Source organism: Ptychodera flava, chromosome 4 (assembly GCF_041260155.1).
Source record: "Ptychodera flava strain L36383 chromosome 4, AS_Pfla_20210202, whole genome shotgun sequence".
NCBI lineage: Eukaryota > Metazoa > Hemichordata > Enteropneusta > Ptychoderidae > Ptychodera > Ptychodera flava.
The window spans coordinates 13254810-13268092 of NC_091931.1; the positions used below are offsets into that span (position 1 = coordinate 13254810).

General features: G+C 39.7%; 1 protein-coding gene across 12 annotated transcripts in view; it reads right to left on the reverse strand.

Moving 5' to 3' along the window:
* Window positions 1-1006: 1006 nt before the first annotated feature.
* LOC139130931 (uncharacterized) overlaps window positions 1007-13283 on the reverse strand; it is a 35517-nt gene continuing 23240 nt past the window's right edge. For 4 of the 12 annotated variants that reach the window (XM_070696776.1, XM_070696777.1, XM_070696779.1 and 1 more), the window contains 17 exons: window positions 12697-12814; window positions 12107-12175; window positions 10403-10565; window positions 9976-10058; window positions 9523-9606; window positions 9123-9175; window positions 8913-8990; window positions 7375-7435; window positions 7078-7195; window positions 6615-6679; window positions 5905-5979; window positions 5492-5576; window positions 4654-4721; window positions 3983-4234; window positions 3542-3595; window positions 3210-3299; window positions 1007-2929 (listed from right to left, as the gene is read on the reverse strand). In XM_070696776.1, the coding sequence (XP_070552877.1) occupies window positions 2780-2929; window positions 3210-3299; window positions 3542-3595; window positions 3983-4234; window positions 4654-4721; window positions 5492-5576; window positions 5905-5979; window positions 6615-6679; window positions 7078-7195; window positions 7375-7435; window positions 8913-8990; window positions 9123-9175; window positions 9523-9606; window positions 9976-10058; window positions 10403-10565; window positions 12107-12175; window positions 12697-12814 (1666 nt within the window). In that variant the 3' untranslated portion in view covers window positions 1007-2779. The remainder of the gene's footprint in view (window positions 2930-3209; window positions 3300-3541; window positions 3596-3982; window positions 4235-4653; window positions 4722-5491; window positions 5577-5904; window positions 5980-6614; window positions 6680-7077; window positions 7196-7374; window positions 7436-8912; window positions 8991-9122; window positions 9176-9522; window positions 9607-9975; window positions 10059-10402; window positions 10566-12106; window positions 12176-12696; window positions 12815-13283) is intronic. The other 8 variants (XM_070696778.1, XM_070696780.1, XM_070696772.1 and 5 more) reach the window with 3 other exon arrangements.

The window sequence follows — 13283 nt, forward strand, 5'->3', positions numbered from 1 at the left end:
ACAAGCAAAATAGTGCATGCGCTTTGGAGCAGCAAAAGAACTTGCAATTGACGTACAAAACGACAATTATAGTGAAAATACTTTATCAAAAGTCACAGCTACTGGCCCTTTAATCAGCTGAGCTTTTTACCCTACTTGATCGCTGGGTCTGCAATCTTCCTTTTCCTGACAATTATCATCATTGTTAGCAGGTAGTTCCTTACAGACAGAATACTTCGACATCATTACACACGGTATAAAAAGTCTACCTGGTATACCATCAACCGTCACGACAAAGCGGGGCTTGGTGTTGTTGACGCTATTTTCCATGCATGATCGGCTCTGGCGACTTAGGAGACTAAGAAGACATATTTGATGTCTTTGGAAAAAGAATTATCTCTGTCAATATCGTTTAATTTGAAAAAAAGATTTATGTTGTTTGGCTTCCTTGAAGCGGAAGCTCAACAAAATACACAACTCTATCCAAGCTTGCAGACAGGATAGATGGTGAAAAACCATTTACGGACCCAATTGGTTAATTACACGAAAACTAACGCACGGTATGCTGAAATACCGCAATCCTTGGCGCAACGTTGAGTACAACAAAGTTGATATGGCACTGGAAAGGTTGACACAAAGATCTCCAAAGACGTTGGTTATGACCTCAACGCCATGCAAATGTTTGTAGTTTTGAATATGACAGATTTTTTTTTTTATTTCTTAGCACGTATTCTATTTTTCCCAAATAACGCAATTTTTTGCAGATCTTCATCCGAATGCATTCCCTTTTTTTTAATTCAATCAGCATGGCTACAATGTTTTGGTTAATTGCATATTTGTCTTTTCGTCACTATATACTACCACTCTAAAGATTCAACAATTCACTCCCGGATTTTCTTGATATGGACGTCACACACTGCAGCCAAATGAAAAGCCACTTGCGTCCAGCTGCAGGACTTCGCCCACATCCAACAACTTAAAGTTGAGCTAAAACACTGTTTCTGGTTTTCATGACACTTGACATTGATTTTGTTCAATATATTACGACCACTTTTATTTACAAACCAATAATCGAAGTACAGCGTGAGTTGTCACTCGATTGAGAAAAATAAAGACCAACTTCATCTTTCAGGAAAATAGTGCCATTTTAGCAGCTTGCGTTTGAATACCTTGAAAAAAAAAATTACCAATATTGTCTCGAACGGAGTGTTGAAAACAGTCGGGGAAGAAGAAAACCAGTTGATTTGTAATGCATGCACGCGTTATTTGGGGTTAAACAAGAAACACCAACAGTAAACGGATAGTGGATCAAGTTTATGGCACCCTTTTAGAATATGACGTCGAGATTCTTTTGTTTCCGTAGCATGGGCGACATCAATGGAATTCCCAGCACGTCATTGAGAACATACATTCTCTTCAAGGGGAATAAAGTTAAACACGTGATTTCATACAAAAGCAATCAACATCATATCAACAAAAAAAGTCAGGCAACTAATACACACCTGTCATCTCTGGGATACGATACACGGTGGGAAGGCAAAGTGCGTGTGAAAACTGCCGTGTCGGTGGAATCAAACAAAATAGTCTTTGAGGGAAGCGTTCCAAAATTCGATAATCCGAAACTGAATTTGAATATGAATTCTTAGAATTTATAAATTAATATTTTCCTGTTTCTATGCTGATTGTCGAGCACGTCAAATAAATCGACATTTTGGGCAAACCGTTGTGATACTTCACTGATCCTTTCAGGTAGAATGCGCCTAGGGGAAAGATATATGGACTCTTACAACTTTAATTTTACAATGCATTTTGGTCTACAATGTGTGGGATTATTCTTAAAAAGTTTAATTTTCCGAATAGAGTTAAAACAGGCGGCCATTTTGAATTTCAAGTGTCGAGAACTATCAGGAAATTTGTTTCCGTACTACCAATTTTGCACGCTGACTCCTGACTTTCATTCTTAATTTCAAAAGTTTGAGCAAAAGTTTTGATTCTTCCAATATCGAGGGGCGCACTGCCTTGAAGACGCAACTCACTGTGTAATTCTTCGACGGGCAGACCTGATTTTGACAACGGTTTCCAAAAAGTTTTGCCGTAACAAATCCCTAATTTGTGGCCTTATGACTCTATGCCACAAAGCTTGGTAAATAATTCTTCACATGAAATGCATTGACGACATTTGGACGGAATTGTTTGAGGATGTCATCAATGGCAAATGCTCAATTCAGACAAAGGTTGATCAGGATGAACATGTCCAGGATTTCAACGGCATATTTGAATGTGGCCATGACCACCACTCAAATTTCAGGCCAATCAAAAGTAGCTGTATATATAAAACGTCATCGTGGAAAGCACACTGAAGTCGCAGGAGGGCGATCGGAGACAAGTAACTATTCCCTCCACACGATGATTTGAATCATCCAACTATCTGTCATTGGACGGTAATCTTACAATTATCAGTACGGCTGCAACAGTGCCAATTTAACGACAGAGTGTCGTAAGTGTGTTTAAGTCTTTTAAACAATGCAACACTACTTGTTCAAAATGTTGCACAGAAAATCCGGGGCGGCTTTGCGAGAACGTGACAAAAGCCCGCCTTCATAATGTCAATGTTTTAGCGATCCGTCTTGCCGTATCGGGCGATGGAGTGTTCTGTTCAGATTTCGCCTACACTGGCGTTGATTGTCTCCTCACAACGCATTGCATCTGCGTAAAATTCTATTTGTTCAGAGTACTGATCAATGTTTATTTTCCTAGTCCTATCATGGAGGTTTTTTACCTCCATGGTGCCATTCATCCATTAAATCGACAACGCTGGCGGTTTTGCCTGGTCCTTTGCGATGCGTCCGTGCTTGGAGAGTTTCTTCATCAAAATAGTCTTGTACTGGTGCCACGTTTCTTGCTCCTCAAGGTTCTGCATTGCGTCCGCCTCCGATACGTATTCTCTGTTCTATAGTTGTATAACGGAATAGGAAAACATACAAACGCTGTAAAACATTGCCCGCAGTATTCGCTTATGTCTATTTCTCGACAGTGAGAGGTGCTTCACATAATGGTTGAAGTCGCTTTGACTATATCTGTACTTTTTGTGAAGCCATTGAAAGTTAAGACTTAAATTCTTTAAGTTGGAGTCAGTCTTCAATTTATGCCTTACTTGGATTTCGAATGGTATTGGGAAATTTGTTCTGAAAACTGCCAAACAGAGACACTCGGGCATTGGGCAAACTTACCATCGTCTCCAGCTTCAACATTGTGACAGTACCGGCATGCTGTCGAAAGAATCGTTTATTGATCTTGATAATTTCAGCACCGTCGCTCCACTGGAATGAAATTACAGAGAAACACCAATGACAATCACTACGCTATGGCACAAAATTTAATAACCAAATTTATGAGCCAATCATTGTCGCGCGAACTGAACATTGCACGGAAATAATTGTGTCACCTGAAAACTGCTATGATTTGCAATTGCAATATCGTCCGTTCATTTCTTCTCGTCATAGAAATCCAGCATTATAAAATTATATAAACGGTTATCTACTGAAATGCCTCAGTGACTCACCACACTAACTCCTGACCTCCGAGCGCGACTCAAACCTGATATGTCATTCAAGCCCTGCAACAGATCAACAGAAAAGGTTTGCAACCACACACACTTCACTTTGGAATTGCAGTGATATGGAGCTGAATTCGATCTCATGCTGTACCTACTGAGACTACATGCATACCATGTCGATGTGGCGCTACACAATCCGTAGAATGCGTCTTGCCTATATAGGAACTACGCCATGACCAACTTGTGTTACAGGACAAGGAAGCCCGAGGCGGGCTGGGTATTAATGCACAATTCAAATTGGCATACAGGCCTGGCTACTTGATGATAATATGCAAACGTGTAAACAAGATAGGCCGCATCCTGGAAGAGTATTGCTTGGACTGGCACCAAGTTCACTTTTGAAATACACGGGGATCATTAAGATAAATTATTAAATAAAAAACTTACGATCATGTCCCCTGCTTTGAGAAGATCAAGTTGTAGATACGCCCTCCTGAGCGGAGTTTCTTCCATCTCGTCGTCTAGGAACTGCCTTCGCTTTCGAGCGATCTGTGTCTCCGTCCTCGCTCTCTGCGTCATGAACATACTCCTGCCTTGTCTGTTGTTGACTAGCGATTGCCTCTCCTTGGAACCGGCCAGAGCCAGCGGAGGCAGTTCAATCGACACGGATGCCCGGTGAAATTTCTTTTTTGTGGAACCCTTTGTGAATCAAGAGACAGTTTGAGAATTTAACTTAATGTTGTGGATGTTGTGTCTACTCAGGGGTGGAAAACTCTGTTAAATAAGGGAAACTAGTTGCTGGCATTAAAGGGATTCCATCACTCGTACTTGTGGTAGTTAAATCAGTAATTGCCTCTTGAAAGTCATGCAATAAGAGTGCGCCCTCTAACCGTAACCATTCAATGAGCAATGGATGGGCTGGTGGCGAGATTGTACTGCTGCAAGTGAACAAAGCCGACAAGCCTCTTTTACAAGATATGGCATGTGTTGAACCGCAGTTGATCACGTAACTTCAAGTTTTGCATGTCCAGATAAAATGCTCGATAATGGGTTTGCATCGCTCTTTGTACAGGCAGTAATTATGTTAATCAATCAATCGTCATAAACAAGTTCTTTACCGTCACCTCATCGACGTGCTCAGTTTCATCTCCCATCTCACTTCCGTCAAGCATGCTTCCAACAGTCTCTGGATGGAAGAGGAAAAAAAATCTAAATGTACAGAAATCTATGGTGACGTCACGACAAGTCAAATGGTCACAAAAATTACCAAAATTGTATATCTGCAACCTTTGACATTCTCTCACGTGCTGTACAATTATGTATTTTATCCATCATCCAACTGGAGAATGGCTATTTACAGGATTAGGTTCCCACTACACATTGCCCACTGGGGCAATGAGGAGCCTAGGGGAATGAGTACGCTGGCCTGACCGGGTCTCGAGCTCTCCATCCTCCGCTAGTGAGGAAGGCGTCCTAACCACTGCCCCACTGTGCCTCCTCTTTGTTTTGAACAGAGCTGCGCTTTCGAGATTAACTTGTACTATGCTACTCTATCATGTCAGGGTTTAACTAAGCAACTTGGGGTACTGATTCCTCTTGCAATTGTATGAGAATCCATGTGATATCGTCAAGAGCTTGCTCTTGATTTCGTTAAACATTGCGACATATCTGCTTGTCACGTGTAACAAACAAGCAATACAAATGTAGGTAACAATTTTACAGACTACCTATTTCTGCAGATGGGTAATATATTAAAATATTTGTACACACTACATACTTCTGCAGACTTCACACTGAACTTTAAGTTGAAAGATGAAAATCTGATGACGGTAGAAATTCTGATCCAAAAGTAATATCAAAATTTACACGAAAGTGTAATAATATAGGTTTATGTGTGGGTCTCATATTTGTCGCCTTTTTTTACACGTTTCCACCAGTGACCAAAGTGCAGCTTACCTGACTCATGATCTGTCATGGTGACTACACTCGGAGTAGCTTCTTTGCTCTGGTGTACTACACTCGTCCTTCGACTTGTTGGTATCTGATTAAAGGACGACCGTGGGACAAGAAAATGGTATTAGTCGTCTGCGGGAGATGGAGTTAGCTGTGGAGTTCGTAGCGCCCCCATGAGTCAGCAAGCAGTTACAATAGTCTGACTTCGATGCTTCTATTTACTTTTACAGTGTTAATATTATAATGTTACATTGTTGAATGTTAAGTGTGCCTTACTTTTGAATGAGTCTGTGAAGAGTGTGTTACATTAACGATCCCGTAAATGATGAATGGCAAATTAAAAAAAAAAAACCAATGGAATAAATTTACATTTTTGTTAGTGGCGTACTTCATAACAAACTGCGACCACCACTTACCATCCCGTTACCATTGAAGCCTAATGATTGTGCGTGGGGGTTACACACAGTGAGGTGCTCGGGAACTCTTTCAATCTGTAAAATCAGATGGGGAGGGGGTTACGCGCAAAACACACACGCTCACACAATATTTTATCTCGCCCATTAGTCACCGCGCATTGATACACCAAGTCCCTGCGTGGCACACCGAACAAAAATGTGAATCAGAAAGAGACAGATACCGGGTTAGAAAGGAAAAATATATTTAAAAAATATCACCACACATATTTTAAGTTACCTAGATTTAGCGATGACGTCATTAGTCACCGATATAATATAACCAATGAGAGTTAAATGATTGAGATATTGGATGTTATCACGTATTACTTTAAAATGAACTTGTCACACATGATGACGCGCTTGCAGAAATATATATTTTGAAGGGATGCCCGTATGATCTTTATCACGGTTTGCTGAAGTAATGGAATCAATTTCACTACGTCTTTGTCAAGAAACAGTGTCCAAGCAAGGACGAATTTATATTTTTGCTAAAAAGTTACCAGGCTCATAAATTGCTCACCGCCCTGTGAAAAGTACGATTTTGACACAGACTGGACACGTGACACAACACAGATTGTGGGTAGAGTGAAAAATGAAATATAAAACGACAAGAGGAATCGAAGATGTAAAGGCTGGTCTTTGAGTCTCATACAACTCAGTCTTCCACTGACCTCCGGCAAAGTAAAATTTTTCTGCCCTCTTTCGATTGTTCGTTTCAGCTTGGTTTCCAGCATCGCTAGAAAGTAAATAACAAAAGCAAAACAGACAAGTTATTCCGGCTATATGTAAACAAAATAAAATATCATCAAAGTAAATTTGTCCAGCTTTCTCAGACCTCTAACGATATTGCATCCTAAATTATCTTGGAGAAACAAACCCAGAGAGAAAATACTGTGTGCGTCAAGAGGACTTAGTGAAATGTACCCTGTTCCCACGCTATTTACATGTGTGATGATATCGTTTTGCGCTACTTGCTTTTCAATTCCTGTTCAATCTTGTTTTCCGCTCATTCAGATGGTTCGCTTCATCCGCCTCAACCTAGACACTGATCCACGGTAACCCTAATAGAATTCGGGAAAAACACAAAGCCACTCCCCAAAACAACAAACAAATTACACAAAAAAATCGACTCACCATCAGCGTGGCTGTACCCCTTTGCGCAGCCCAGTTTCTCCAGTCGCTGTTTGCTGCTAAGCCGTTTGTCCTGCGTAACGTCGACAACTTCCTGTCGCCGGACACACTTGCACACACCCTGCAATGCAGTCAGCAAGATGAGCGACAACGGAAAGTCTGACATAACACTCACTTTATATTGTGCTTCAAAAGAGGTGGAGAACGGCTCAAACAATAATGTAAATTCAATATTGATGTTTAATCGTAAAGGTATATTCATTGTTAATGAAACAAAGTCTCGTAACATTTTACACTCACCGATTTCACCACGTACAGCCAGTTTCTAGTGTTTGTGTCCTTAACCACCTGTTTATTTGGGCTGAGAGAGAGAACATTAGAAAACAAATTTAATATCCTGCTCGTACTTTGTGCTTCAGGTAAATGTTTCAAAACAGGATTATGCATGACTAAAGAAATTTAAATACTGCTTGAAGATAAGCATTGCACGGTTCATCGCTCCAAGTTTAAATTGGATATTTTATTTGTGTAAAGTTCTCACATCATTCGACTCATACGGTAAACAAGATCCGCATATGCATATCTATCTACCTACCTACCTATACCATCTATCTATCTATCTATCTATCTATCTATCTATCTATCTTTCTATCTATCTATCTATCTATCTATCTATCTATCTATCTATCTATCTATCTATCTATCTATCTATCTATCTATCCATCGGTACGGTACACGATGCTTCTACACGGTGCCAATAGACATGCACGTAAACTTTTTTCGCAACATATTTTTAAGAGAGTTAATGAAGTATAACAATGAAAGTTACAAAATTTGAAACCAAGCCAGTTGCCTTTATGCCCAGCAGAAATACTAAAATGCATTATTGACGCCGTAGATGATAAACTACAGAGCCTCTTTTGAAAAGAATAAGTCGTAAGCAGATCGTTTGGTTTTAGTAGAAAGTACCCGTAACTGACAAGCAGAGAAATTGCCATTTCGCCTGAGGTCACTTCGTATTCATATTTGCATGACTGTCATCCATCACCTGAGTACGCATTTTTCTTATTTAATTAGTTCTGTTCTATATTTTGAATTCCCACTGTAACATCTAACATCAACATCTCCATTAACTGTGCATTAGAATCCTCAAAACAGTTCTAACATTGCATATCACGCTCATTCTCAGAATTCGGAATTTGCAACTGTATTGTGTTCAGGCCTCCAGCCCATCACATCCATACAACTTAAACACATAAAGTAAAATAATTACATAAACAGATTGCACTACTATCGTGAATTTGAAAAGGAAATACATATTATCAATAGGCTTCCTTCCTTAATTCAAAAGCTTGATAAGTAAATTTTGCTAAATTACATATAATTTTTCTGTCATTACTCGTGAAAAGTTTGGTTAAAGTTCATTGACCTGGGTTACTAATCGCCCCATTCGGCAGAAATTGAATCCTTAGATTGTGGTAAAGATTACATTCGAACAGGAAATGAAATTCCATCTTCAAGAATTCGTCTTCAGAATTCGAAACCTATCTACGCCTTGAACATTGCATTCAGAGCGCAAAAATATTTTGGCTGCTACATCACAACTTGAACACCTCGGAAGATTGCACGTGAGCGACAATTAGGTATACCCGAGCTAGTTAGTTAAAAACACACTTGTATAGCTTCGGGTTGGTTTCCACCATCGTGATGGTTTTAGCCAAAAACGTGGAAAGAGTGCGAGTAATCAAAAAATCTTTTATACAGCGCTCACTCCCGCAAAACCCTTTAGGCTGATTGTGCATTAGGGTGTACATGCGTGGATCAGAGGACATACATACCCATAGTACTTGAACTCTATAGCTTCAGGATGATTGAGGAATTCTTCACAAGGAAACTCACGAAAGAGATCAACAGTTCTGAAAAAAAGCCATAGTGAATTGCATAAACGTGATTTGAACAACGGTACTACAGAGGTGAACAAATTATTGGCAATGTCAGAGCTCGGTATGTTGACAATTCTCGCGAAAGATTAATGTTAGTATACTTACCGGAGAAAGTCGATTGGCGGGCCGGCGTCCGTGTTTTGCAGGAAAAAGTAATCCTGTGAGAGATATTCAATGTGAAGTTTACAAGCGAATACTCGAGCAAGTAAAACACTCTTGTGTTATTCCTCACACACACATACATAACACATCCAAGCGGGAGGAAGATCGCGAACATCTACTCACCTATGGCCGCCCACCTTACTACCTGTTATACCTCTGTACCAAACTAGTTATCTACTATCTGCTGACTTCCTTATCTGCCTGCATCTACAAATCAATTTTAATGCGTAACGTAATCATAAAACATCAGATGGGCTAATTCAGTTCATCGGTCGTCCACGCTCCTCTCCCACCCACCCATCCATCTACTTTTTCGTCCATCGACAGTCACGACCTTACGTACCTTTTTGTCGACGAGTAGTACTTCTACGGGTCCCTTGCAAATCAAATTGGACTCTCTGTTCCATTGTTTTTCCATTTCTTCAGTCTAAAACAAGACATGAAATTGCTTGTAGATTTTACGCCCATAAAACTAGCACAGTAATCTTACAGCATGCATAATAGAAGTAATTAAAAGTTTGGCATTTTAAAGTAGTGTACGGACTTTAGTCGAACTTCATGTAAACGTACGATTTATGCCTGACAACATTTTAAGAAACATGTACTCAATCGAAGCTTATCTTGCATTTAAATCTAATGAACTGACGGAAACCGGGGAAAATGAGGAAACCTTCTAAACTTCCAGAGACGAAACAAAAGCGAGCTCTGCTTGTGCTTTCGCGATCAGGATTGAGTTAGTTTCTCTGGGTCTTTGGTCTCCTAACAAGCAACTGACAGACAGTGGAACATAACTTACATCTGTTATCTTTCCTTTGTTCAGGAATCCCATCGATTTCGACACTTCGCCGGTCTGTAGTTTGTATTGTCGCAGCATATTTACTGTTCAATATGAAATGGTGGGGGAAAACCGGTTATATGAGGTTGTAACATCTATGTAAATATATCAGTAATACAGAAGGTGCGACTTATGTCCCTGTGAATTCAGAATTTCAAAAGTAAAGCCTAATCAATCAATCAATCAATCAATCGATTAATCGGTTTTTATGACGTAAGTCAGCTTAATGAGATTCAATCATAATTGAAATCAATCAATCAATCAATTCATTCAATTGATTTTCATATACAAACACATGGTCATGCTGTGCCAGCATAGGCAATCAATAATCTTCTATACAGATAAAGTCTGATATCGCAGTGAGTAAAGGAGATACCCAGGTACCGACCTCTTCCCGACAGAATGTAATAGAATCGATCGGGTGGTTTGCCCTGGTAGGCTATGACACGGCCGTTGTCGTAACGTTCGTAGGCGACTCGTCGGGCCATCTCTTCCTCCATCTCGGTGGAAAACATGGTAAATGCCTTGGTCGTCCTTAGCACCCACACGATCTGATAGTGTGAAGTAAAAAATGTGTGTTCAGGGTCACAGAGAATGCCAAAACAGTCAAGTATGAAATGTTGATGATGTGAGGGATGAGGTGATAAGCAGGAGTGCATACTTGTCGTGCTGTCTGTCTCTAGAATTAGAAGCTGAGTTTACTTTTGTGGGTCAAGTTCAAAGGGTACTGTGTGTGTATATTTTATATATATATATATATATATATATATATATATATATATATATATATATATATACAGACAGACAGACAGACAGACAGACAGACACAGACAGATAGACAGAGACTGTAAAACAATACTCTCCAGTTACAGTGGGACCTCTTCTTGTTTTACCGTTATTTCCACTCCGAGCTTGTGGTTAACTTTTCGTATCGACACGATACGGTTAAACTCAGCAAATTTCAGAACATGGGAACAGATAAGATAAGTCGGAAGTGATACGAGACTATAAAATCCGTGCTGGTTGAGTTGTTAATACAAATATTAACTGTTGGAATTCAACAACAAAATCCAAACAATGCGCACTGTATGATTATTGAAGAAGACCAACCTCGCTCATTAGCGTCAGATACGCATGCACGGGCGTCCAAATAAAAGGTTACACGCAAGGAAGTTGTGTATATCTGGAAGATTTTTAAAATCCTTCAATATCTTTTCGCCTTGTCTCGGTCAAAGGCCCGCTGTCTTTGTATCTGTATTTTTCTCACAACTATGCGTTTTACAGTGGGAAGGAAAAAATCCAACTCGATTTGATAAAACTCTTGAGTTCCGCTCTCGATGTCAGAAAATATTTAACTGGAACAGTGGCATATTAAAAAACAACAAAATATCCGAGTGCATGATAGGATAATGTTTCGGTTTGTATTTAAGTATTTAAAGTCGCCATAGAAGCCATATGTGTTAAAATGGCGTATGTGGTTTTGTATCACTGAGATCCATGTACACGCGTCAAACATCTGGGTCAAACTTCAGCGTAAAGTGTACACAAATCAATAGTTACACAGCGCTCTGCGTTGGTCACTTGGAGTAATTAAATTCCGTTCAGGGATTGTAGTTGATACACGCGATTCTGTGGGTACAATGGTGGCCTTATTGTTGCATTACTCAATCGACAATCGGTTCCCCACCACTCGATGATTGCGTCTTTCTCAAGCAAAACATCAACCTTGTATCCAAGCTGGCACACAGCCTGAGCCCAAAAAACATTATAACTAGTTGCACAATGATCGAACACAATTACGGCGGGGTCGATTTAATTTAATATCATAATTTCTTTCAAGGTGCTTGTTAATTTATCACCGACTACATTGTCGAATCCTGATCCGCGAGTCACATTTATATAATTTGCATGTCCGTGATAACAACTATGAACGACTCTATCGGGTGAAATTCCTTTCGTCATGGAAGACAGCTTTCCAATAAAGAAACACTCCGAACAAAAGAGAAAGGAAGCTATATGAGAGGAAGGGTATGTCCTATTCTTAAAGTAAACGAACACGTTGACTGATCATTTATACTGGAAGGCGACTCACCCTTTTAAGGTATTCTGCGTCTCTGTATTCCGGTCGCGTAGTCAAATATATTTGTAAATCTAAATGAATCTGTGAAAATAATAAAATGATATATTTATGAAAATGCATTTATCGTGCAGTGTATCACTCTTCAGTGTCGCTTTACTTCGTATACGCCGTAAAGTAAGTGTCGCCGACGCATCTCCGTGCATCGTCGAGCTAAATCCTTTACCGCAATGCTTGCCTACACCTTGAAACAGTTGATTACATATAGTGGCTACCGTCTTCGAGCAAAAACATTTTATTACCCTCCGGAAATGACGACGTATTTTTCGCCTTTCGATATTCGTACACTAGCCTCGTTTCGATATGTAACATGTCAGGTCGAATCTGTAGCTGCATGGGAGCGGGCAAGGTAACATTAATCATCTACAAAATACACTGTGTATTACCTCTGTTGACAACATACCAAACACACACAGCATGATATTCAGTTGAATTTAGTGTTTCAATTTCAATTTAGTGTTTTCATGTTCGTGATAGTTGAGGTATTAAAATAGATTTGTTCAGAGAAACCCCCCCCCCCCCCATCGTGGTTAAAAAAAACTCACGCTGCTTTTTCCTGGTGCATTTTTGTTAAAGGTGGCATTCAAGCTTCCTTCGTCTTCTATTTCGTCAGATTTTATCGCCGCATCATTCCTTCCGGGCTTCTTTTTCGTCTGAATATATCTAAAAAGAATTGAGTAAAAACCCGTCAGAGTGCTACTATGAATCTGTGTAAAAAGTAAACTACACATGTGTGTAAACAATAAAGGTACATCTAAGTGAGCTTTAGACGTAGCTATTTATCTGGCAAACTTGTTTAACGCAAAATATAAGAAAACCCTATCCTTTTTTAAGATATGCCTTTTCATGAAACTGGCAGTTATAAATATTTTATCATATTACCTTCGTCGAACCCTAACCAATGTCACCTCAGTAATTGAATATTAACCTGACGAGCATAGAGACAGGTAATTAACTGACTGGCAGACTGACGTAACTGTATGCACGCAGAGACATCAGTCACGTGGCGATAAATACATGCAGACTTCTTTTGAGGCAAATTTGGACCAAAAAATGGTGCAATGCCAACCTAAGAACATTACGTACAGCGGATTCTGCATTTTAATAAGGTCGTACCATTTAAGGCGAGTAA